The sequence below is a fragment of the Arachis stenosperma genome, chromosome 10 (assembly GCF_014773155.1).
Source record: "Arachis stenosperma cultivar V10309 chromosome 10, arast.V10309.gnm1.PFL2, whole genome shotgun sequence".
NCBI classification, from domain to species: domain Eukaryota; kingdom Viridiplantae; phylum Streptophyta; class Magnoliopsida; order Fabales; family Fabaceae; genus Arachis; species Arachis stenosperma.
Window position 1 is genome coordinate 117,373,208 of NC_080386.1, and position 26,702 is coordinate 117,399,909.

The following is a 26,702-nucleotide window of genomic DNA, read 5'->3' on the forward strand; positions in this document are numbered from 1 at the left end:
GACTCAAATTAAACTTGCCACTTTGAGTACTATCAAGTTAGTGAAAAGAGCCCATAGGTGAAAACTAAAACTTAGGCTGCGTTTGGTTTGTGTATCTATTAAGACATAGACATTAAGACATAGACACTTGAGACATAGACATAAAATATTTGTATTTGTGTATAGTGTTTGGATATAATAGACATGACATTAAAATAATGTCTAATATTGTGTTTGTTATTAAGAACAAGACACTACATAATTAATAAAAGACCATTTTCTCCTTATAATTTAAATTAAAAATTAAATAGTTAAAAAAAACTACTTCAGGAACCCAAATTGGCTTCGAGGGTTTCTCCCCCTTCACCCCTACCCCCCAAAAATCTCCTCTTTTGGCCTCCTCCTTCTTCTTCGTTGGGTGGATCTTCTCTAGGCGCATCTCTGTGTGGTTCTCCTCCTCCTCCTCCTCCTCCTCCTTCTTATTCTCCTCCTTCTTCTTCTTCCTCTTAATTGTTGTGCGTGTTTGCAGGTCCATTTAGCCAGCGGTACTCACAGAGCACTGCTCATCGATGGAAAGCGCCGATGTTGATATTTGGTTTATTCATACATCGAAATACTCTGGAGGTTTCCATTGTCTTTCTAAATTCATATCAATATTTTTTGTTACTTCTACAGAGCATGATAAGTTCTGGTACCATGAAAGTGAATTAGTTACAAAGTTAATAATTCTCATTGCTTCTCAAAGTGTAATGGATAAATATCCTGACAAGGGTGAAAACTTAAAATGCTATTGCGTCTTGTATGACCCATTTAGGGTGGATACTACAAAATTCAATAAGATTTTTTACAATTAGCTGAAATTCATTACAAATAATGTTCAAAATTAATTAACTTCTGTCCTAGGACTTCTTTAAGCATATAACTCTTATTTTATATGCGTGTGAGTGTGATCCTTGCCACTATCCCATTCTTGAAGATTAATATAGTCCCAGAAGCATTCCAAGGACCATAACCAAGAATCTGGCAAGGTAACCAAATTTCATAGTACAATCTTCGAACTCTACAATTTTATATATATGGCAAAGTGATCCTTACATCAATAGTGAAGATTAAGCTTAAATTCTTACAATCATCTTTGTAACAAGCTAGGTTGATTTTGAATTCAAGGCCCAAGTTCTTGTTACCGCTCGGAGTATCTACAAGGCTCACCACTAATGGTGAAGACAGTGCTAACATCTGAAGAATCAAAGGGTGACCTGAAAAGTGGAAGAGGGAAGAGGGGAGAGATTGGATGCAGAGGAAAGTTGCAGGGTGGTTGGTGTGGCAAAAGTTGATCTGTTAATGATTTTCTCATGAATTCTTTCCTTGCCTTCCAACTGAGTGCCTCACTGGCCTCAATGCTGTGATCTCAATTTCTGCCTATTTTAATTCATTTCATAATCCAAGTTGAAAATATTGAGTAAAGGCTTCAGTGAATTACTCATACTATTAGTAAAGAAATTGCTTTATCTTTATAAAGTACTGAAGGTAATTGAACTTTATTTTTTTCTTTTGTTATTGAATTCTTTAGTTGTGAACTGTTCAATTTGTTGTATTACTTTTATCTCATTTCAGATAATTGAACTTGGATTATGCTCCTTATTGAATCCTTTGTTTGCTCCTTATGCATTCTTGAAGTCATATTTATCTGAAATGAGATAAAAGTAATACAACAAATTGAACGGTTCACAACTAAAGAATTCAATAACAAAAGAAAAAAATAAAGTTCAATTACCTTCAGTACTTTATAAAGATAAAGCAATTTCTTTACTAATAGTATGAGTAATTCACTGAAGCCTTTACTCAATATTTTCAACTTGGATTATGAAATGAATTAAAATAGGCAGAAATTGAGATCACAGCATTGAGGCCAGTGAGGCACTCAGTTGGAAGGCAAGGAAAGAATTCATGAGAAAATCATTAACAGATCAACTTTTGCCACACCAACCACCCTGCAACTTCCCTCTGCATCCAATCTCTCCCCTCTTCCCTCTTCCACTTTTCAGGTCACCCTTTGATTCTTCAGATGTTAGCACTGTCTTCACCATTAGTGGTGGAGCCTTGTAGATACTCCGAGCGGTAAACAAGAACTTGGGCCTTGAATTCAAAATCAACCTAGCTTGTTACAAAGATGATTGTAAGAATTTAAGCTTAATCTTCACTATTGATGTAAGGATCACTTTGCCATATATATAAAATTGTAGAGTTCGAAGATTGTACTATGAAATTAAATTGGTTACCTTGCCAGATTCTTGGTTAATGGTCCTTGGAATGCTTCTGGGACTATATTAATCTTCAAGAATGGGATAGTGGCAAGGATCACACTCACACGCATATATAAAATAAGAGTTATATGCTTAAAGAAGTCCTAGGAGTACAGAAGTTAATTAATTTTGAACATTATTTGTAATGAATTTCAGCTAATTGTAAAAAAATCTTATTGAATTTTGTAGTATCCACCCTAAATGGGTCATACAAGACGCAATAGCATTTTAAGTTTTCAACCCTTGTCAGGATATATTATCCATTACACTTTGAGAAGCAATGAGAAATTATTAACTTTGTAACTAATTCACTTTCATGGTACCAAGAACTTATCACATGCTCTGTAGAAAGTAACAAAAAAACATTGATATGAATTTAGAGAAAGACAATGGAAACCTCCAGAGTATTTCGATGGTAATGAATAAAACCAAATATCAACATACGGCGCTTTCCATCGATGAGCAGTGCTCTGTGAGTACCGCTGGCTAAATGGACCTGCAAACACACGCACAACAATTAAGAAGAGGAAGAAGAAGAAGGAGGAGAATAAGAAGGAGGAGGAGGAGGAGGAGGAGGAGGAGGAGGAGGAGAACCACACAGAGATGCGCCTAGAGAAGATCCACCCAACGAAGAAGAAGGAGGAGGCCAAAAGAGGAGATTTTTGGGGGGTAGGGGTGAAGGGGGAGAAACCCTCGAAGCCAATTTGGGGTTCCTGAAGTAGTTTTTTTTAACTATTTAATTTTTAATTTAAATTATAAGGAGAAAATGGTCTTTTATTAATTATGTAGTGTCTTGTTCTTAATAACAAACACAATATTAGACATTATTTTAATGTCATGTCTATTATATCCAAACACTATACACAAACACAAATATTTTATGTCTATGTCTCAAGTGTCTATGTCTTAATGTCTATGTCTTAATAGATACACAAACCAAACGCAGCCTTAGTGACTTCTTTTGGGATCAGAAAACTTCAAATTCAAAGGACAGTTGGGATGGACCCAAATTGTTCATCCTCAAATTATTTCCATCAAATGAAAGAGAGTAGTGAACAGGCTTTCTTTTGCAAGTCTTTAAATTCTCTCTTTCTACCATGTTATGTTTCTTAGGTATTCCATGGGATTTATCTTTCTGCCTCTCTTTTAATAATTTTACCCTTGTTTCATGCTTGGCAATGGCAGAAGTTATCTGTGCTTTTCTTCTAAGAGTTGATTTTTCCAACTTAGAGCTTCTATTTTCAATGTCAGGATCGGAAGACACCTCTCATATTGATTCTTTGCCATAAGTTCCACAATTTCCATCCGAATAGCATTCGGTGTTCCGAGCTCGGATAACTCTGTTGTCTTTTCACTGTATCTTTTCATACTACCTAGATTATCTGCAACTTTCTCTTTTTTGTGTTTTGGTATACGATTAGTCTTTTGATGTACATATTCATGTGTATTTTGGCAAATACTCATACTTATATTCATTATAGTATATTAATTTGGTATTGGCATATCATCTATGTTATGATAACAAGTGTAATAACCTGTACCATGCACGGGATAAGATTAAAATTATAATTTTAAGTTGTATTAAAATTAATTTGAATTATAATTTTTTTAATTAATAAAAAATAACATGTTATGTATTTTTTTTTTTCTTAATATAGTGTTAATTGTATTAACCGTAAAATAGTTATTAATCGATATTAGTAATTTACTTTTTTCAATAAATCAGATATATATACTCAATGTGACTATAAATAATCTAGTAATACTTAAATCCACCAACAAAATTTTATATGTTGGTTTACTATGAAATAAGAACATATCAAAATCAGCTCAAAATGAACAACAAATTAATAAAGAATTCTAATGCAGAAAGTTCTGCAATAAACAATAAATAATTTAAACCCACTGAATATCAACTCAACACTATCCTTTGATGTCGGTAAAATATATACCTGAAACAATATTATATCAATGTTAGTATATAAAATTATATGATTAACGTAATTATAAAATTGTTTATCAGGAGAATAAAATAATACGGATTTTTATGATAATTTTAATATTCTCAAGCTATTAATGTACAATAAGAATGCATTATCCATGAGCACCTAGAATTTGTTAATTTTTTAATAGATAGTAATAAATTTTAATAAATAAATAAATTTAAGTTAGAGATTTCGTTATTACCTTTTCGTTATAGGCTCTCAAAAACTTCTCTATATACGACATTCATCGTGCAGTTATCTTCCAAGTGCCCGTGATCTTGCAACAAAACTCGCAGACCATCTTTACTCGTTACTCTTGATAACGTAACATATAATTGACCATGGGTGAAAACTGGCCTTGGAAGGTATATTCCAACTTTCGATAGAGTTTGTCCCTGAGACTTATTTATTGTCATTGCAAATGACATAATAATTGGTAATTGTCTTTTTTGAAACCTGACCGGTAATGTTTTATTATTTGGAATTAAATTCAGTCTTGGGATAAGAACAATACTTCCAATTTTGTTACCGGTTAAAGTCTTGTATTCTATCACATGATTTTCCATTCTTCTAACTTGCATTCTCGTCCCATTGCACAAACCATTAGTTTAGTCAATATTCCGCAGCAATATAATAGGAGCGCCAACCTTCACAACCAACTTGTGTGGTGGTAGACCTGAATAATTTATTCTATTTAGAATCTCCGGCGAGAAAGCATCTAACTCAAATTCCATATTTTTCTCCTCAGCACACACAGAGTCAGAACTTAAGTAGACTCTTTCTTGTCCAAGTAACCCTACAGTCATCTTGTTGTTGACATCAGTGACAGAATCCAGAGTTGGTGCAAGAATTGCTCTATCCTTAAAATATTTTTCAATGGATAAATTGGATAACATATCTGGATACACAAAATCAATGATGTTATCCAAAACTGTCTCAGAGTTCTTAACCAAAATGTCAGATGGTATATGAACGATCGATTCACCATCTGTTGTATCACCAGCCAAATCATCACCAATTTTGAGTAGCCATTCTGCAAAATTTTTGAGTTCTTGTATATTGTTGTTTTCACCCAGTGACAATCTCATATTTTTTGTAAGCTTCAGAACCTTACAGTTATGCTACAAATATGAAAATTTAATAGAAGGCTGAATTATATCTTACCTTGAGCCTCTGGAAATCATAGGTAAAATTTGTTTAAAATCTCCTCTGAGAACAACAACTTTTCCTCCAAATGGCAAATGAGCATTATACGAATATGAGCACCTCAAGATGTCTCTGAGGCATTTATCTAAAGCTTCGTAACAATATTTACTTATCATTGGAGCTTCATCCCATATGATTAATTTAGCTTTAGTTATTCCTTGTAAGAGGACTTCCCTGTTTAATGCTACACAAAGAATCTTTATTTATGGTCAAAGAAATTTAAAATCTTGAATGCACAGTTCTTCCATTAGACAACAAAAGTGCAGCAATCCCACTCGAAACAACATTTAAAACTATACCTCCTTTAAACCTAATTGAACATGATATAGTTGACCATAAGAATATTTTTCCACAACCACCTTGAATATATAAAAAGAAAAGTCCACCCATATTACCGCTAACAGCACCAATTATTTGATCGTATGTAAGTTTTTGCTCATCAGTTAGCTTTTCTAAATACCTACCGAGTTCACTCGCAAGAGCATTAACGTCAAAGTTCAACTCTTCCATTATAATTCTGTCTTTTAAGCTGGACATCAAATTTTCTGGAGGATATGGCATTCCACAATATTCTTTCAATGACTTGCCATTTGACTAGAGCAAATCTTCAATTTTTGCAAGTGCAATATCTTTTATTTGGACTTCTGACATCATCAAATCTGTATTTTTTCAATTTAAAATAACATAAGTATTTAAAAAATTATTAAATAAGTCTCTGACAAAAAAAGTCTGAAATGTATTGTTGAATGATAAATAAGACTCTTTATTTTTGGTTTAAAAAATACTTCATTAGTAACATGTCCTTTTAAAAATTATTGTTGTGATTAACATGGATATCAAAATCAAGTAAGTGGATTTAGTTACTATATATATATATATATATATATAGTCTAATATAAGATAAAAAAGCAGGATGACCGTGTTCTATATCTCCATGAATCTAGGAACTTTTGCTTTTTATACAAAAAATTTTTTGAATTTCTCCTAGAAATTGATTCTCTGCCCCACTGTCTGTGGTAAGTCAATCAGGGTTTCTGACTCGTGTAAAGGAACTATTTCTTCTTTCACCTGCCAGGCAAGCTGCGATCACACTAGAGGTTCCCGAAAATATTAGATTCTTTATCTAAACTGGCAGGTACTTGTGGATTCAAAGGTACACGAAGGGGAACACCATTTGCCGCCCAAACCGCAGCAGGAAATGTTATTTGAACAGTAGCGATATACTCCAATTTTTGAGTAATAGGTTTGAATATATTTAGTTTTGTTATATTTTTTAAATATTATCAGAAAAAGAGAAAAAGTTAAAGTGAACACCAATAAACAATTTTGTCATATGTACGATAATTTTACTCCTAAGAAAAACATTTTGTTAAAGAACATCACTCTTAACATTCTTTATTCAATGTTTTTGTCATAATTATAAGCTAAATTGAATTCTACCATGGACATAAAAATTTATAATAGACTATAATTACCTTCTATTTGCAGTAATCTTCTTTGTTCATATAGTACATCATCAGAGAAAAAATTTAAAGTCTTTTGCCAAATAAAATCTGGTCTACTCATGTTATTTGATGTTAATAAAATAACAAAAAATTTCCTTAAAAAAGTTGTAGAGTGCCATGTTCCTGCTTCAAAGATTGCATCAACGAATTCTTTGTCATCCTGCAACAATTCTAGTGCATAGCATGCATCTTTGAAGAAGTCATAAACCACACCATCAATTATTGTTAGATCACTGAAACTCGTGCATCTCTTTTGAATGTTCAAAAGTAACTTTAGATAGTAATCTTTTTTATTCATTGGTGGTATATAAGATATCCTTCCTATGGCATAGCCTTGCTTTCTGAGTCCACATATGATGCTCTGCATTCCAAACAAATTATGTTGAAAACTCAAAATAAGTCAGATTTCTTGTATCATTATGGGCTTCATTTGCTTTGAATAATCCAATCAGCATAGATTTCTTGAAAAAAGAAGTCTCAACAACTGACTAAATTGTATCAGTATCTTTGTAAACAATTGACATATCATCAAAAAGATGGAATGACAATCTTATTACTGCTGGTTCCTTCATTTGAATAGGATAACCAAATAATCTCCATGCAGCTTCACATGCTAATATATATCTACAATCATAATAATTACGTATTTCATCTACCTGAGATACATTGTTTTGATAAAATGCAGCTGTCACCCTATCATTACTCTTGTGAAGATACTTGAACAGATATTTGATTGTTGAAGTTTGGCAAGTATACTCAACATTGATGTGATATCCAAATTTTAGAAAAAGACCGGCATTGTATGGAACTGTGAAGGAGTTGTCAACCTTGACAGTTTTTTTTTTTTGACACAGTTTGCCCATCATCTCTTCTTTGATATCTTGAAAAGCCTGCTTCGTCAATAATTGTCCTATCTCTGAATGCTTTGGGAAAAAACTTTGAGCATTTACCATTGTTCATGCATTAGCTCTTACTATTTAAATGACCGCATGGACCATGATTGAGTAGATAATTGGATAAGTATGTATTTAGTTACTTCGTGATCACGTAGATAATTGAGTAATTGAGTTTCAAATTGATCCCACAGTGTGCATCTTATTTTTTCCTCATTTCTAAATAAAAGCAAAAATTAAGAAAAATAAGTAGTAATATATAATAAAAAAATAAAAATTTTGCATATGAATAGATAATTGTTATAAAATAAATTCTAATTGTAAAATTTTAAATCTTCACATACTGCAAATCATAGAGATCAATCACAATGTAATGGCCACTTTTTTCTACTTTTGACCATGATATAAGTTATCTTTTTTCGGTCAAGAGTCCAATAACATTTAATTGAAAAAAAAAAAGAATTAAAAGCATAAAATTAAGGACAAATAAATGAACAACACAATAATAACAATACAAATTAACTACGTACCAAATAAGTTAAATTTTTCATTTGTTTGTCTCAATATATCAGCATGATTGAGAAAATTGAAATAATTGTTAGGAATTTTATGGTTAAAAATATTTTCAATTGATAATTAATAAGTAGTTTAATAATATATTAAATATTGATCTGATATAATTATAATATAATTATATTACTTAAAGATATTTTTTAAATTTTAAAGAGAAAATAATGCAATTATTTTAAAGAAAAAATGGATTCACCAAGACACATAATTATTATATATTTTCAAAAATGATATTTCTCTAAAATATTATATTAGTATATATTTTTCTTCCTTGGGAATAAGATTATAAAATTTATATAATATAAAATTTATAACATATATCGTTTAGTAATATATAAATAAAAATATCTGATCGAAATATTTGTTAAAATTAATAAATATCTTGATAAATATCTTTGACATTTAATGTGGTTAAAATTATAGTTATTACGTGATATATTTTATAACCCGATTATTTGTAATATATCATGAAAGGTTATATTTTAATTAAAGGTTTAAAATATATCACGTGAAAGATAAAAAAATAAAGGTTATATTTTATTAATATTATTATAATTTAAATATATTTTTCTTAAATATTTTTTGATAAATATTTATTAGTATCACTTGATATTAATGATATAATTATTTTAGGTTAAAAATTTTAACATGTTTCATTCAAAAGGTTATTAGTTTTTTTTATATTAATTAGTTTTAATAATCTACATTTTTAATAAATCATACATATTATTATTATTATTATTATTATTATTATTATTATTATTATTATTATAAATAAAATAATTAAAAAATTTTGCAATTGATAATTGATAAATAATTTAATAATACATTAAATATTGATTTGATATAATTATAATAAAGATAATTTATTAAATTAGTATAATTATGTATCATTCATTAAATACTAATTATAATATAATTATATTAATTAAAGATATTTTTTTAAAATAAATTTAGAAGAAAAAATAGTACAATTATTTTGGAGAAAAAATGAATTCACGAAGAAGTAACACCTCACCATCATAAATTGGGAAAAATCTAATTATAATATATTAAGTAGATGTCTAAAATTATTAATAAATAAAATAAATAAAAATCGTTCAAAGAAAATATATATCGTAATAAATTTTTGGTTCACGTATATTATTTATTATATTGCATGGCTATGTATTTTTTTTATTTTAGCAAATACCCATATTTCCTATATGGATATGTTTTGAGTACATATTAGGCATACAGTTAGATTTTTTTATTTTAAATTTTTTATTTTAAAACTATTTATATGTGTAGTTTCAGATATTAATTTAACTAGTTTAAACTATTTTGATATTATATCTAACAAAAACATATATTTTATTAGTTAAAATCATTATTTGTTGAGTATATCTCCAAATTAGTCTTTTGACAAATTTTATATCAAACATTTTGGTTCTTAACAAATTTTATATCAAATATTTTAGTCTTTAATAATTTTTTATTATTTTTTTCATACAATTTAATTTTTCTATCACTTAATATTTTTAATAAAATTTATTACAAAGTCACCAAAAAAAAATTATTACAAGATAATTTACCCTTATTTCAAGAAAATTTCTAACAATTTGTCTAAATTCTCCAAAAATGATGGCTTCAAACTCCTATTTTTGAATAGTGTCTATCTTAGGAGATTTTGAGCCATTTGCGCCCCTATTCACCTATGTTTTGCAAAAAAAAACATTTGCTATTTAAATTGTATTACATTATTCTAAAATTTCTTAAATACTCGAACAGTTTCCGACTCTCCGCAATTGCAGCAGCAACAGTACGAACCTAAAATTGCCAGGAATATGAAAAAATCAAATTTGGGTCAGAGTTCAGTATTCAAAGTATGAAAAAATAGGGGTGATCGAATTTCTGATTAATAAAAAACCTAAACAGATTAAATTGAAGAGAAATTCACTACATTCACAATAGCGGTGATAAAATGGTGATCGGAATTCTGAGGGAGAAGAAATCGTAAAGCGCGGTGGTGAGAGAAAGTGAGAGGATAGAGAGAGAAAGGAAGATGGGGGGAGGGCGCGGATTTAGATTCGGATTCTCCCCTTACCCGACGGCTTTAGCGAAAATTGAAATGTTTCACACTTATATTTACTGATAGCTTAAATCACAACGTTACAAACTTACAATCATTTATTTATAAATTAAATTTAATATTATTTTATTAAATTAAACCTGCCAAGGTATATATAATACGGTAAATTCTACGGTACTTATAACTTAGTGTTTAACTTATTTTTTTGATAATTTTTAAATATTTAATAATTTTTATTTTTATATTTTTAAAATTAAATATTAATTTTTAATCTTTTTTAATAAATTAGTCAAACACTTTAGTATCTAACTTATTTTTATAATAATTTTTAAATATTTAATAATTTTTATTTTTATATTTTTAAAATTAAATATTAATTTTTAATTTTTAATTTTTTTTAATAAATTAGCAAACACTTTAGACATCGTCACAATGACCATATAATATTTTATTAACGCCACAGTATCTTCTCCGTCGGTAATATTCTTGTTTCAAATGGCGCCAAGGTCGCGTCAAAACGTCGGTAACCGTCAGTGAACTAAATCCGCCAAAAAAAAATAACAACCTACTAATGTTCCGACGTCTTCGAGATTTACGTAGCCGCCAGTAACCTCCGCCTCCAAAATGGCCATCGGGGCTTCTGTCAGTAATCAAACAGTGTGTAATAATGATAACCGTGTTTTATCTAAGAAAATTTGTATCTCTTATAAGTATCTGTCTTCATGCAACTTAGGTTACCTACCAAAATCCAAAAATGCCTTCAACATATCGCTCAATTTAGCTCGCAAGAGGACTACACCAATACACCTATGATGAAGTGCAGCAGAGTATTATATTACTATTTCTGAAGCCGAAACACCACAACTTCACAAGACAAGGACACATCTATGTTGACCCATCCTAATTATCATTATTAGGCTGTGTTTGGTTTGGTGTTTCCAAATCATAAATACAGAATTAGAAATAGTAGATATAAAAAGTTGAAAAATACTATTTGTACATTAAAATTAGTCACTAAAATCAGTCATTAATGAATTTGTGTATAAATAAATGTATAATTTAATTTATTTTCAATATGTATTTATTTTTCAAAATATATTTTATACTGATAATTTATTTTAGTAACTGAATTGAGTGTACATATAATATTATTCTAAAAAGTTATTGGCCAATCTTTTTAGAAGTGGACAAAGATAAGGGTTTAACTAGATTTTATGATAAAATTTTATACGTACATAAACCTAATAATATTTAGATTTGTGATTTTAAAATAATAAAAATTTTATATACACAAGTATGATTTTTAGACTTTTGATTTAAACAAAAATGATAAACACAATTTTGACATTAAAATTTCTTATATCCAAATTTAACTTTTAGATTTTTTTAATTATCTTTTATAATTTCGTGATATACCTCTCGTTTTTATAATACAGCAAAAAATATATTTTTTTAATATTAAAAATAAAAAGTGTAAATTTATTCAATTATTAAAAATGAGGACATAAACTTTTTTTTAGATATTCATTCATTTTATATTTTTTACGTAGTTATCAAAAACAAACCGATAATTAATCTAGTCAGGATATTGGGTCACTAGTTGAACCGTCGGTTCAATTATAATTAAATAATTATATAAAATTTTAATTTTTTTATAATAAGTATTTTTTAATTATTTTAAATGTTAATAATTTATCAGTTAGTTTATACTTGTTATATTTTTAGTACTATAATTATTTATTGAAAAGATAATATTACTATACATCATATAATAAAAAAATAAATTGTGAATAATAAAAGGATTATTTATTTATTTTTTAATTTATTAGTATTTAATAAAATTTATATTTATATTTATATTGATAATTATATACAATTAAAATTAAAATAAAATAAAAAATTTATGTAATATAACTGAATGTTTGCAATATATATGTTAATTAGCACTTATAGTAATAACAAGCAATATAATTCAATAGCAAAAGAGTATCTCATTTAGATAAGATCCTTGATTCAAACCTTGGCCACCCCATTTTGAATTTATTTTTTATTGGCCCACTGCTACATCAGCGTCTCTTCCAAGCTTCTGCTGAGGCGCCGGTGTACCTAGACCCGGACGGGCCGGGTCAGAACGGATCCGGTTCATTTGAGTTTGACCGATTTTTGTTCGGTCATATCGGGTTTGACCGATTCAATAGCAAGAACGGTTTTTAGTTTAGATCGAATCAGTTGGGGTTCGGTTAGATAAGATCCTTGGTTCTAACTTTGGCCACCCCATTTTGGATTTATTTTCTACTGCGCTACTACTACATCAGCGTCTCTTCCACGCTTCTGCTGAGGCGCCGGTGCACCTATACCTGGGCGGGTCAGAACAGGTCTGGTTCATCTGAGTTTGACCCGTTTTCGTTCGGTCATACCGGATTTGACCAATTCAATAGCAAAAACGGTCTTTAGTTTGGATCGGATCAGTTGGGGTTCGGTTTACCGATTTTTCGATCAAACTGGTCAGTCTGGTCCGAGTTTGATAATTATGATTTTATAAGAATAAAATACAAAATAAGTTTTTTTATAATTTTAAAAAATGAATATTTTCTAAGAAAAAATACAAAACAAGTATTAAGTAAAAACTTACATATCGTTGTCTTTATATAAAGTTGATAGTTAAGAATCATTAAATAATTTGATTTCTTTGACTAAATTGTCATATAATATTTTTAACTATCAATTTTAGACAAAAATATTGAGAGCGACTTAGAATAAAGATGCTTAAAACATCTTTATAATAATTAAAATTTAACATATATAATCGATTAAACTGTATTATTTTTGTCAAAATTAGACTAGACAAATCGGTTTGACCGAGAAATCAGTAAACCAAACTTTGAATCGATATAAATTAATAATTTTTTAATAAAAAATTACTACAATACTCTTATTATAAAAAATAACTAAAATATCTCTATTATATATATTAATTTTAAAAATCTTATTTTAATCATTTTCTATAATAGGGATATTGTATTTTTTTATTAAAAAAATATTAATTTAGACCTGTTCAAAGTTTGGTTTGTCATTTTTTTAGCCAAACTAATTTATTCGGTCTAATTTTAACAAAAATAATATAATTTTATCGATTACATATATTAAATTTTTTAGATCACTTTATGCATATTAGTGGCTCCCAAAAATATTTGGATGTAAATTTTTATTAGTATTAGATACGATTACTCATTAAAATTTTTCACGTAAATATGATAAATATTATATTAAACAATTTAATGTAATATATTAAACTATTTAACCGTTACAAAATGATCATTTTTATGTGAAATGTTATTCTTTAAACGGCTTTTAAATCTAATAATTTAATTACAATAAATTTTTAATCACTAATTTTTCGATTCTTTAGGAAATTGTATTTATTAAGATTTAGTTTAATTTTTATATCCCTTAATTCTCTCTCATTTTTTAATTTTTTAAACTCTTATTAGTTATTTTATCTTGAAACGTTAAAAACACATTTTTTTAGAAAAAAAATATCTCAAACCAATTAACACATCACTATCTTTTTATATGTATTTGGCTTTATAGAATTTTTATTTATTTATTTTTTTTCTATTAAATATTGTTAGATACACATTTAAAATAATAAATAATAAATAAAATATTTTTAAAACACATCTAAAAATATATATAATATAATTTTGATGGTAAAATTAAATAAACACATCACATCTAAAATAACAAATAACAAACTAAATATTTTATAAACACATTTAAAATTATCAAAAATCATAAAAAGATGGTTGCTATCAAGCGTAAAGATAATAGTTCCTATATTTATTTAGCTATGATAGCTTCAAAATCATTCTCACAAGAATGAAGCTTTCTCCCTCAAATACAAATAAAAACATAGATTTAAAAAGATAGAATCTTTTATCATAAGAGGCCGAAAAAGTGTTATTTATAGTTTTTTAGTGGTGTCTTTTGTAAAAAATGATTTGATTTATAGTATAATTTTTAATTATATTCAAGACACATCCAAAATAATAAATAATAAATAAAATATTTTTAAAACACATCCGAAAATATATATATATATATATATATTATAAATTTTTTTGGTGAAATTAAATAAACACATCTAAAATAACAAATAACAAATCAAATATTTTGTAAACACAACTAAAATTATCAAAAATATAAAAAGATGGACGTGAAAATAACAGTTATTATATTTATTTAGCTATGATAGTTTTAAAGTCATTCTTACAAGAACAAAAATTTTTCTCTCAAATACAAACAAAATATATACGTTAGAAAGATAGAATCTTTTATTAGAGGAGGAATAACACATTATATATCCAAATTCCGACAGAAAATTAGAGCACGACGAAGATGGAAGGAGCACGGGATGAGGGAAGAGCACAGCTTGAGGAGGAGGAGTTTGAATAGGAGTGTTAATGAATCGGATCCGATTCGTATATCTGCGGTATTTATCCGAATTCAATCCGAAAATTGCAGATATAAATCTAATCCGCAAGGCTATGAATTCGATCCGCATACTAATCGAATCATATTGCCGATTTTGTACCGATCTCCGCATATCTGTAAAAATAAAAAAATAAATAAGTAAATATTCTTTTTATGTTTTATTTCAAATTTTTAACTAATATCATATATGTTGTATTATTTAAGAAAAAAGTATGTTTAATATCATTTTAAGAGTAACCATATTTAAAAGAATAAAAAAATAAATTTTATTGATATTGTTTAATAAAAATAAACTTTTAAAAAATTTTTATATTTTGCAGATATATTCGATAAGATCAAATCCAAATTTAAAAACTGTAAATATTAAATCTGATAATTTTAGTGCGAATCGAATCGAAATTTGAGCCATATCCGATCCTATCCGCGTTCACCCGTACATGTGAGGCGCTGCTAGATTTTACTGATACATAGATACATAGTCACATGGATGCAGAGACAGAGAGGGTAAGAGAGAATAGAGATTGTTACACAACATAACACAAAAGAAAGCATGAAACCCCATCAACCAAAGTTGAAGACGCAACTCTTCTCCTGCGCTTCTTCTGCCACTGTGCCCAAACCATTCTCAGCCCCACCGGCAACACCCTCCGCCCGCCACACCTCCGCATCACGCCACCACCATCTCACAACCTTCGCAACTCATGTGAGTCCTCCACCTCCTCTTCTTCCTCCACAACCTCCCAAAGGTTCACCAAATGGAGGTTCTCTCTCCCCACAACACCACCCTCCACCGCCACTGCCACCACCACTCCTCCGGCACAACAACCACCACCACGAACACCACTTCTTTTACTTCCCAACAACCTCGAAGAACTGTTCCACCTCTCCGAGCTTCAACTAACAACAGGCTCCGAATCCCCCAGCGCCGCAGCCATCCCCTTCTAGAATGTTCTCTCGTCCCAAGCCCTCCTCAGGACCAACCACCAAGATCCTCTTCGCTTAAGAATATATTACGATTAATTAGATTATTCTAACAATTTAACTAGCCACCTTAAGCCTTCACATACATGGAAAAATAAGTTAAACGACCTATTTTGATCAACATGGAATAAATTTAGGAAATAGGAAACTTCATAGAGATGGTCAAATTGGATCCAAGAGAGGAGTTACAAGTTCATTAAAAGGAATTCATATCTAAACAACAAATTATATCATTTAACTTGGTTTTTAGCACTCGTGTAAATGTAACCAGAGTATTACAAGTCTCAAAGGGGCTACTTTCCCCTTAAACTTTATGGCAGCAAAATGACTTTAACTCCCATAAATTTTATGACAAGAAACATAATACACCAACACATCTTTAGCTCACATCAAAACTAATTACAACAGGTTAATTATATATAGATTCTTGATATTGCCTTGGATTGTTTAATCATATATCACTTAGCCTTTCAACTTTTTCTGGCCAAGTCCGCTCAAATCGATGAATTTCAGTATCCGAGTCGAATATCAGCTGCTTCTACATTGAAAATGGTATCCATTTATGTTGTTGCATGAAAGGGCTCCACCTATTTGAAACTAATCAAGGCAGATAAAAGGAAAAGAAAGCACTGGTATCAATAAAAGATGTGCAATAAATTCAGAATTTTATAAAAATATTAAGGAAACTCTAGAAAGCTACCATATTGAGGACTAATGGCAGGTTTAATGGTTTGACAGCTCTTTCATTTTAGTACCCTTTGAATTCTTCTGCTGCTTGAATCCATGTGAAGTAGAGATGTGAGGTTTATTCTTAAGAATACTTTTCTCAAATTTCAGATCTTCTCCTCTGATCATGTAGACATTTCCAGTTGGCATGGTGAAATCAGCTGGGTTTTTGTTAACCATACACAAATTTCCAGAAATGATTTTCGGTGGCACTGGAGTTTCTTGAGCACTATGAACATCTATTTTACATTTCAGTGGAGTTTCTGTTTCAAAGCGAGGCCAGCTAAACGGTTTAGTAAACTGATTCTGCAGCATTGGGTTGGGACTCTTGATCTTTTCTTTCCTTCCTGACTTTGTTGAATTTTGACCATTGAATCCAGCAGCTTTTAATATTTTAGTATCATGCTGGGTTGATGAAGATGCACCAAAGGTAGGAGAGCCAAGAAAACAACTATGTGGTTTCTCTGACAAATAATTTTTTCTCAAATAATCAGAGGATTGCCTTTTCTGAATACTATGGGCCTTTGATGTACCTATCTCCAACGTAGTATTGCAATCACCAGGACAAGGGGATCTTTTAAGCATTTCACCATTTATACCACTGACATTGAATGGTGTACGTGACTGCATGCCTGCATCCATGAGGCTAAGTAAATGCATCGCAGGTATTGTTTCATTGGAATACAAATCAAGAGATCCCCTCAAATTTTGATGATGATCCATTCCCTTGTGTTTGCAAGGATATGGATATTCACCATTTATTCTGCTGAAAGTTCCAGCACTTCTATTCCTATTCAGCTTTTCTAGACTAGCAACATTCAGATTTATATAGTTAAGATCAACATCTCTCTTCATGTTCTGCTTATGAAGTGAATTAGATCTGAGTGAAGCCATGTCCATGTTACTACTGGTAGCCTGAGAAACAACCTTTTTGGGCACATCATATCCTAGGGAGATATGGTTCGGAGTCAAAGATGCCCAAATACGAGAAACCTCACCATCTTGCTGTAAGATTGTCTTGTGTAAGCTACATCCTCCCTGTCCTTCCAAATTAGAGGATCCACGCTCTTCAAGACTCGAATTAAACTTGCCACTTCGAGTACTATCAAGTTGGTGAGAAGGACCCATAGGTGAAAACTGGAATCCACTTGGTGACTTCTTTTGGGATTGGGAAACTTCAAATTCAAAGGGCAGTTGAGGTGGACACAGATTATTCATACTCAAATTGCTTCCATCAAATGGAAAAGAGTAGTGAACAGGCTTTCTTTTGCAAGGCTTCAAATTCTCTCTTTCTACCATGTTATGTTTCTTAGGTATTCCATGAGATTTATCCTTCTGACTCTCTTTTAACAACCTCACCCCCATCTCATGCATGGCACTGCCAGAAGTCATCTGTGCTTTCCTTCTAGCAGTCGATTTTTCCAACTTGGAGCTCCTATTTTCAACATCAGGAAGACACCTCTCATATTGATTCTTTGCCATAAGTTCCACAATTTCCATCGGTATATCATCCAGTGTTCCAGGCTCGGATAACTCTGTTGTCTTTTCACCGTATCTTTTCATACTACCTAGATTCTCTACACCTTCACCAGGTTTCTCTTTGATTCTTGCACCTGCGATTTCCTGAAAAGAATTGATAATCTTCTCATAAACATGTTTGCTATGAATACTTGATTGTCTCAAGATTCCAACTATTAGACATCCATGCATGTTGCACACAATGTGACATCTAAAAAAAACGAAAAGAATATATACTATAATAGAAAAGAAAGAAAGAAAGATATTTAGGTATTAATAACAAATACAATAAGAAAGTCTTATCTCCCTAGGAGGAGTCACCTACATAAATCAAATGACACCATTATGCACAATCATGAACCATATTTATACTCAGTTCATTTATACTTAAATCTCTTTTGATGAGCTCATTCAGAGTTTTATTGGGTAGTAACAATTCATTTCCAAAAATAAATAAATAGTTATAAAATAACTGCAGAAGAAATATTTAGTTATTTACAAGAAAACATCTCAGAGATTATTCAGAATGATAATAAATTAGCATAACATATGATTCATTTTCAGTTATGCTCATTTGACAGAATATGAAATCAAAAAGCATTCTGTGGGGATTTAACTAGCTACTTACTTCAAGATGAGCTCCTTTTCCTGCAGAGATAGAATTTGTGTGTTTAGAAGGAATGCTAGGCCCTCCAAAAGCATTGATTTCACTGTCTTTCCTTTTAAGCTGATGTATATTTGAAGTGCCTTCTTGTATTGTCAATGAGAGAGGTAGACGATTTTCAATTTGATGGATACATTTTGTGCTGTAAACCTGTGCTGCCAAATAGTTATTAAAAGAAAGATGAACTCCCTCTTCCAGTCCTTGGGAAGTCTGTCTACCATGGTGTAAAGGAACTGGAATATCACCAGGAATATTTGGAATGATTTTTCCCCCTGAAAAGGGATATGAATCTTCTAGAAGCATGTCAGTTTTCCGACAAAATAAGGGATCCAGCTCTGCTGCAGTTTGGGGTATCTTGCCTTTACCTTTGGAAAAATTGGAAAAATTAAACCCATTTTCAAATCTTACGCCATCATGGAAAGGAAAATTATCCATTCCTTTTCCTGTGAAAGCGCGAGGTGATAATTTTGAAGAAATAGTTTTAGATGCATATGCCTTGTATGCATCCACTGGATCATCATCTTCTCTATGGTGTCCCTGCTGTTGCTCAGGAATCAAGTGTTTATCAGTGACTTGAATTCTTCTATGCTTCTTCTTGCCCATTATATGACTTCTTTCAGTTTCATGTTTACTCCAGCAGGCCTTGGTGGCATCTTGCAAACCTATTCCTTGCAGTACATCTTTGGAATTGGCTCCACCATCCAGAACAGCATTATTTGTTTCTGCATCACGCTCTAAGTTTTGAACTTCAGTGTCAACCCTCTGTTCGCACATATCTGCAGGTCTCCGCCCCTCATCAGGGGGAAGCTTCCTTTTTTTCTGACCCAAATTATTTGTCAAACCTTGCATATCCACCTTCCCTGGGAAAATTAAGCGAGAATCAGATGCAGCAGAAGCTTTGGAAATACCATGGGAAGGGGATCCTTGTGTAGCAGTTTGCCCAATCTTCAGCTCACCATTTTCACTTAATAAGTCACTCATTAAGCGCACCTTCCGTGGTCTCCTACGGGACAATCCAGTGGACTTTTCTAAATGGTGATCATGATCCTGAAAATCATTTTCAACAATATTTTCCATACTAGCTGGCACAATATGATCACTATCAGCCAACTCTATATGATCTCCAACTGTGTCATTGTCTGCCTCCATTGTTGATGTGCCTTCCCTCAAAATTGTACAAGCTCCTTGTAATTCTTTCTGGCGTTGACTATCAACAGAAGATGGACCGCCATTGCAAATCTCAGCAGAACTATTCTCCATATATTTGAGATTGACAGTAGGATCAACATCAGAAACTTGTTCGCATTCAAAGCCTGTCACAGAGAAAGTTTTAATTTACAAAAGTTGATATATATATGAAATAATAAGGGATTACTACTACAATATACACAAAGCTATCAATAATACAAAAGTACTACTTGACAGTAGTAGTACCTCTTTTAGCTAGATGAAATTCTTGTACCAGGCCAAGCTGATTGGGATTATCATCCAAGCCAATCTCAAGGTCTAGATGACAAATTAATTAAAAAATAATAATTAGACCACATACAAAATACTGAACACAATATCGCATCATAGAGATGATACTGAATTTACCACCTATCATTCTGCTGAGTGAAAATCCGGGTTGCTTCTCTCTCTCGTTAGTAATGGGTAGGCAATCATTGACACAGTTGAGATTAGTATTAAGATCAATCTCCACTCTCTCAGAGATGTCAGGCATGGGATCTTGCTGAACACCAGACTTGACAGCTGCTTTACCACAGTTTGTATCAGATTTGCAACCGCTACTGCAACAATTAAAGTCTGTTTGGCCATCTTTATCCATGTCCTTAGTTACACTTTCTTGATGACAGCTCTCACAACCAAAACATCTGTATGTTGGTACATCAAGTGGTGGAAGTGATGGATTTTCCTCAGACTCATTTACTGGAAATGGCCAACATTTTTTCCAGTCTTTCTTTCTTATTTCAGATACATAACCACTGCAGCAACACCAAATCAGATATTATGGTGTTATGGGTTCTGAAAGGGAAGTAAAGAATTATTTCTGATTTCTAGAAAGGTTCATTAAATTTTGAAAGAAAATGATGAGAGTTATCAAAGTTAATTACTAAACAGTCTCAAACATAGTTGTGTTAACCACAAATTTCTATACTTAGATATGAACCGCTTAATTCAACCTATCCTTGTTGCCATTTATTAACCAGCCATTAATTAATTTGCTTCCAACTTTAAAATGTTATGAATAAAATTAAATCACACTACGATATCATCTAATAGCCTCAAGTTCCGAAACTTTCTTCCTGAGAAAATAAGATGGTATAAGCATCAATGCTTACCGTATCGAGAAGTGTTGGCAATTTCTAGACGATGCCTTATCCCCAATAGCATCGGCAAGATCTATGGAGATTGAGTTAACTTGGACGAAAGACCCCATCATTAACTCGATAACAGCAATACTACTAGGATATACTTTGAAATGTGCCCCGACAACCAGCCATTCACGCAAGCACACTAAAAAACCAAGAATTTCAAGAAGCAAGAGCAACAAATCCAATGTACCCTATTCACACAAAGCAAATCCAAATCAAATTTTGAAATAGTGAAAAAGAATATAAGAACTAAATGAAGCCATTATTTATCACATAAGAGTCACGGACTTCCATACATTTAAGGAAAACACCAGAAATAACATATATATATATATATATATATATATATATATATATATATATATATATATATATGATGTGATAACATCATACCCATGTTCTTTAATGAACTATTAGTTAGGGTTCATGCAAATCTACCTACTAACTTAAGTGAAAGACAACTAAAACAATGCCAAAATCAAACATAAAGTAAGCCACTACCAACAAAAGCTCCATACACAGTGAATAGTCACATAAAATAACAACCTCCAATATCCCGAGAGACACAAACCCTAGCTTTCAACTCAACAAAGCAACACAAACAGAAGCTCATAACCAAGAATTGAATGATAGAAGCACAACGCAAGAAACAAAACACATGAACACGAAGCTCATAAGACAAAAGCAAATTACCTAGGGTTTTCACAAGAAGTTCAACCATCGCAAGATTCACCACCATAACCAGCTTGTTTGGGAAGTGGTTCAAGAAAATCACCCCGAAAACACGCCAAAGAGCAAACAAGAAAGAAAAATTGACCCCAAACAACCAGCGAATTGGGAACATTAGGGCTCAGAAGCGCAACCTGCAATCACGCATTAAACATAATTAGCTCAAATTAATCAGTAATCAGAAAATTAAAGTACACATAACAGTGGGAGAGAAGATAATTAGAAAAAGCGCGAAACGACAACAATAAAGTAAAACCAGAAAATGGAAAAATAAAAAATTAAAAAAAGAAACGGTCGGGAGCTGAAGTGGACACAGCATAAACAGTACAGTCAAGTTAATATCTCAAACCCGAATTCGAAAAACGCGGTTGTCAGTAACTGAAAAACCGGGTCAAGATCGACCCGGAATAATGAACCGAAAATGAAGCGATAAGAAAGGGGGTAATAGAACCACGACGAAGAATGGCGCACGCGAACTCACCTGAAGGCAACGGCACTCGATCTCGCTCTCTAGCGAAGCTGGTCATCGATTCTTCAACGGCTAAGCCATAAAACGACGCCGTTTGATAGAGCGCTACTCCGATAAGGCACCGAGCTGAGCTGGGCGATGCGATTCGCAGCTCAGAGAGAAGAATTTGAGTGCGAAAATCACGAAAACCCTAGAGAGAGAAAGTGAGGAGAGAGAAGGAGTGAGAAATAAAAGATGGGGCTTTCGATTGTTTCGGGATGTGAGAGAGAGAAAGAGTGCGTGTCTGAAAGTGTGAGAGTTGGAGAGAGAATTTTTCTCTTTTTTTTACTGTCTTCTTAGTCTTTGGGACAAAGGATCCTTGTTGTCCCTATATTAAAAAATTAAGAGGAAAAATATTATAAAATAAATTGAGAATATTGTAATAGGTAAAAGAATTTAATTTTGAAGTATTGATAATTTAAAATTATTTAATTTGCGTATTTAATTACATAATACTACATTAATAAAAATAATTATTTTTTATACCATCAATACATTAAAATTAAATTCTATGCAAAAAATAAAGTATATTTTTTATATCAAAAGTTATAATTTTTTTAAAAAATATATTTAATTTAATATATTTAAAATAAATTTTAATTTTATTTATATCATCAATTATTTTTTTAAAAATATTAAAGAATTAATTAATTATTAATATTAAAAAATTAAAAATATTTTATTAAATTATTACATTAAAATAATTAAATTAATATATAAAAATAATGACTAAAAATAATAATTTTTAATTATTTTAAAATATTTTTTATTTTTTTAATAATTATTTAATTTTTTTAATTATTTTTTATATTTAAAATAAAAAAATTCAAATAAAATTATTTTTATATAAAATTAATAATTTAAAATTATTAAATAAATTAATAAATTTAACTAAATTATTATCTAAATATTTTTATCGTTTAAAATAAATTTTATATTTCATTATCTTTTATCATCATTATTCTAATATTCTCCTTCTATTGTCATTGACATTATCCCCCACCCAATAGCTGCTGTTATTACCTCAACCTCAAACCACCGCCACTGCCACTGCCACTCCAACCACACAACCTACGTTCTATCGAAAAAAACTGACAGCCGCCACCACAATCCCAAACCCACAACTACCAAAACTAGAAAAAGGCCAGTATACCACTTAATATAACTAACAAATAGAACCAATTTCAAAAGGAAAAAAAAAAAAAAAAAAAAAAACTCAAAACAGGATACAGCACGAAAAGCAAACCAAAATCAAAACCAGTAATTGGCAAGCAGGAAAATGATTCATACATAAGAGAAAAAAATTAGAAAAAAATAAAAGAATGAAGAACAAACTAAAATCCAGGAAATCAAGTAAAAGGAAGAGAGGAGGGAGCAAAGCAAAAAAGAAAAAGCCAGAAAGATGGAGACATGGGAAGAACGAGAAGAACAAAGGAGGCGCAATAGGGCACAGAAATAGCGGTGCTTGGCAAATTAAACTTGCAGAAAGAAGACCATGGCAAGATAAGGATTGACACAAAAACGACAATGATAATGACGACAAGTTAGGAACAAATAGCTAGAATGCTCGACAAACGTGAGATGAAGACAAAGGTGCTGGATGAAGGGGTGGTGATTATTGTTGTTGTTGGGGGTAGCCACGGCAGCGATAGATGGCGTTGACGGCGGTTGTTGTTGATGTTGTATTGGTAGTGTTTGTGATTGTGAATGTGTTTTGAGAGGTGAGAGAAGAGAGGAGTAAGAACGATTGAGAATGATGGCAATCATGGTTTAGGGTTAGGAGGGTAAATTTGAAAAAAAGTTTTGACTAAATGTTGACTACAAAAAATTGATATAGATAAAATTAAAACTTATATGGATTGTTAAAGAGAATATTACATTACTAATGAATTACGGTTCAAATGGCATCGTCTTTTTATATTTACTTAAATGGATTGGAGTTTCCTTATCTTTTGATTAAAAAAAGATAATATTAAATTAAATTAAATATTGTTAAGGATTTTTCTTTTAAATTATTGGATAATTTTAAGTATAAAAAGTATACTTTTTGATACTCCACAAATTATAGAAGAGAGTTGTTTTGTTTACTTCGAAAGTTTACATCCTTTAACTTTAGTCCATTTTCGGTGTTCTCCTTTACTAAATAGACTATTGTAAGTGTCTCTATAAGTCTTTGATATATCCTTAAAGTCACAGCTGGTTGAGAACTATCCTTGAATATGTTGTTGCGAACTACCATAGAGTATATATAGACCAGCAAAACAAAATTTGATTGTAAATTTTTTCAAGAATTTTTATTGCATTCTGATCCTAAGGTCCGAAACTCAACAAAAATGAATGTAGTATACAAAGTATGGAAATTGAAAGTATATAAACCTTATTTTGGATGTTGTTTCATGGGTCTTTATTGCTTTCAAACTCTAAACTATACTCAGAATTCATGTTAGACTGACGATATATATGTATACGGTAAGATCACAAGAATGCATAAGATATATACAAATCTAGAAACAACACGAGAACACAAAAATTATGCAAATAGCTAGAAAAATAACGAATAATGTATATGAAAAAGGTAGTAAATAATGCCTACATATAAGATATGCAAAATTGAAAATTGTAGCCAATACCAAATCTTTTTTATTATTGATGAATTTGAGCAACAAATTTTTTCCATCAGTAATTAGTGATAAACTTAGTCTAAATAGTGACGAAAATTTTGGAAATTTTTTTTTTCTAGAATTTAGCAACAGATAAACTGTTTTGTTGCAAAATTCGTTATTATATTCTTGCACCGTATGGTGGGAATTGTTTGCAGACATTTTACTTAGCGGTTGTATTTAAATTAAATTAGTAAACTCAAACGACATCGGTATGTTCATGGTAGCAACGTTTTTGTTTTAAAAGTCCATTGCAAATTAGCTTTTGACAAAAAACGCATTTCAATAAAAAATTAAAGACGACATTTTTCAATAGTGATGAATTTTATTAAACAATTTGTTACTGTTTTTATTACAAATTAGTAACTGACTTTAAATTTGACGCAAACTATTAGCAAAATCACTTTTAAGTTTTAATAATGGATTTTATGTGTTATTATTTTTGTCACTAATAACTAATTCCCTGCTAAACTTAAAAAAAATGGCCCTAAAACCTATCGCTAATTCGAAAAATTCTAGGACTGGCATATATGCAAAATCATAAACAAAAAACGCACGATTATATAAAAAGATAAAACAACTAACGTCCATAAATAAGATATTATAGAACCAAAAATAGTTATATACATCCACACAGCACACACATATATATAAACCAATTATACTGGGTCTAAGAGATACAGGTATTATAAATTATACATTATGTATAGGGTATAGTATACACAAAAGAAATAATAATAATCGCCCTAAAAAATTACGCATAGTCAAGGAGCCAATGAATATTTCCCATGTGTTCATAATAATTATATACCTAACGAAAAGCGGAAAAGGCAAATCCAATCTCTTTCTTAATTAAGTACGCATTTTTTTATTAATTAAAAAATAATTTAAATACACAATTAATTAATAATAATAGTATTTTCTAATATATATGCACACTGCAATCTATCTAATTAGATATCTCTTTTTGTATTATTATTGTGTCTCTTTATTTAATTGTTCTTTTCGTTTTGTACGTGGATATAAATTTGAAACTTATCAACGATAAAGAGAATGTATTTGTCATGTAGAAAAGAATATCTATATTCTATCATTACTTATTATGCCTCTTTTTGGTGCATAGTATTTGTTATATACTATTGTCGTATTTCAATGCAACATATATTGAACTAAAAATAAAATATTCATATTAAAACTAATTATTATATAACGACATTTTAGTAAATATAATTTGTGATTAATATTTTTATTTCAAATTTCGTAAATAGTGTGCAAGTGACAAACACTGTGAATTACGAAGGGAGAGAAAACAAGGTGTAAACTAATAAAATAGATTGTTATTTTGTCTAAAATTGAGACTTCTTAGATATTTATCTCAACTTTTCGTTTTAATCTAAAATGTGAAATTTTAAAATTGATAATCCAAGAGTTATTATTGATGTTACTTTCAATATATACATGTGAATATAAAAAGATACATATGACATCCTTTAATTTTAGTCTTAAAAAGATTCATGTAACATTAAAATTAATCC

General features: G+C 30.4%; 1 protein-coding gene across 2 annotated transcripts; it reads right to left on the reverse strand.

Annotated features, from left to right (window-relative positions):
• Positions 1 to 16,190: 16,190 nt before the first annotated feature.
• LOC130955608 (protein EMBRYONIC FLOWER 1-like) lies at positions 16,191 to 22,743 on the reverse strand. 2 transcript variants are annotated; one of them, XM_057882504.1, is made up of 8 exons: positions 22,481 to 22,743; positions 21,964 to 22,133; positions 21,238 to 21,461; positions 20,495 to 20,880; positions 20,330 to 20,401; positions 18,860 to 20,208; positions 16,688 to 18,336; positions 16,191 to 16,584 (listed from the first exon to the last, which is right to left on the reverse strand). In XM_057882504.1, the coding sequence occupies exons 3-7, from the start codon at positions 21,336 to 21,338 to the stop codon at positions 16,711 to 16,713; spliced, it is 3,534 nt and encodes a 1,177-aa protein (XP_057738487.1). In that variant the 5' UTR covers positions 21,339 to 21,461; positions 21,964 to 22,133; positions 22,481 to 22,743; the 3' UTR covers positions 16,191 to 16,584; positions 16,688 to 16,710. The 2 variants fall into 2 exon arrangements, with proteins under 2 accessions (XP_057738487.1, XP_057738486.1); XM_057882503.1 differs by having other exon boundaries at positions 20,492 to 20,880.
• Positions 22,744 to 26,702: the final 3,959 nt, after the last annotated feature.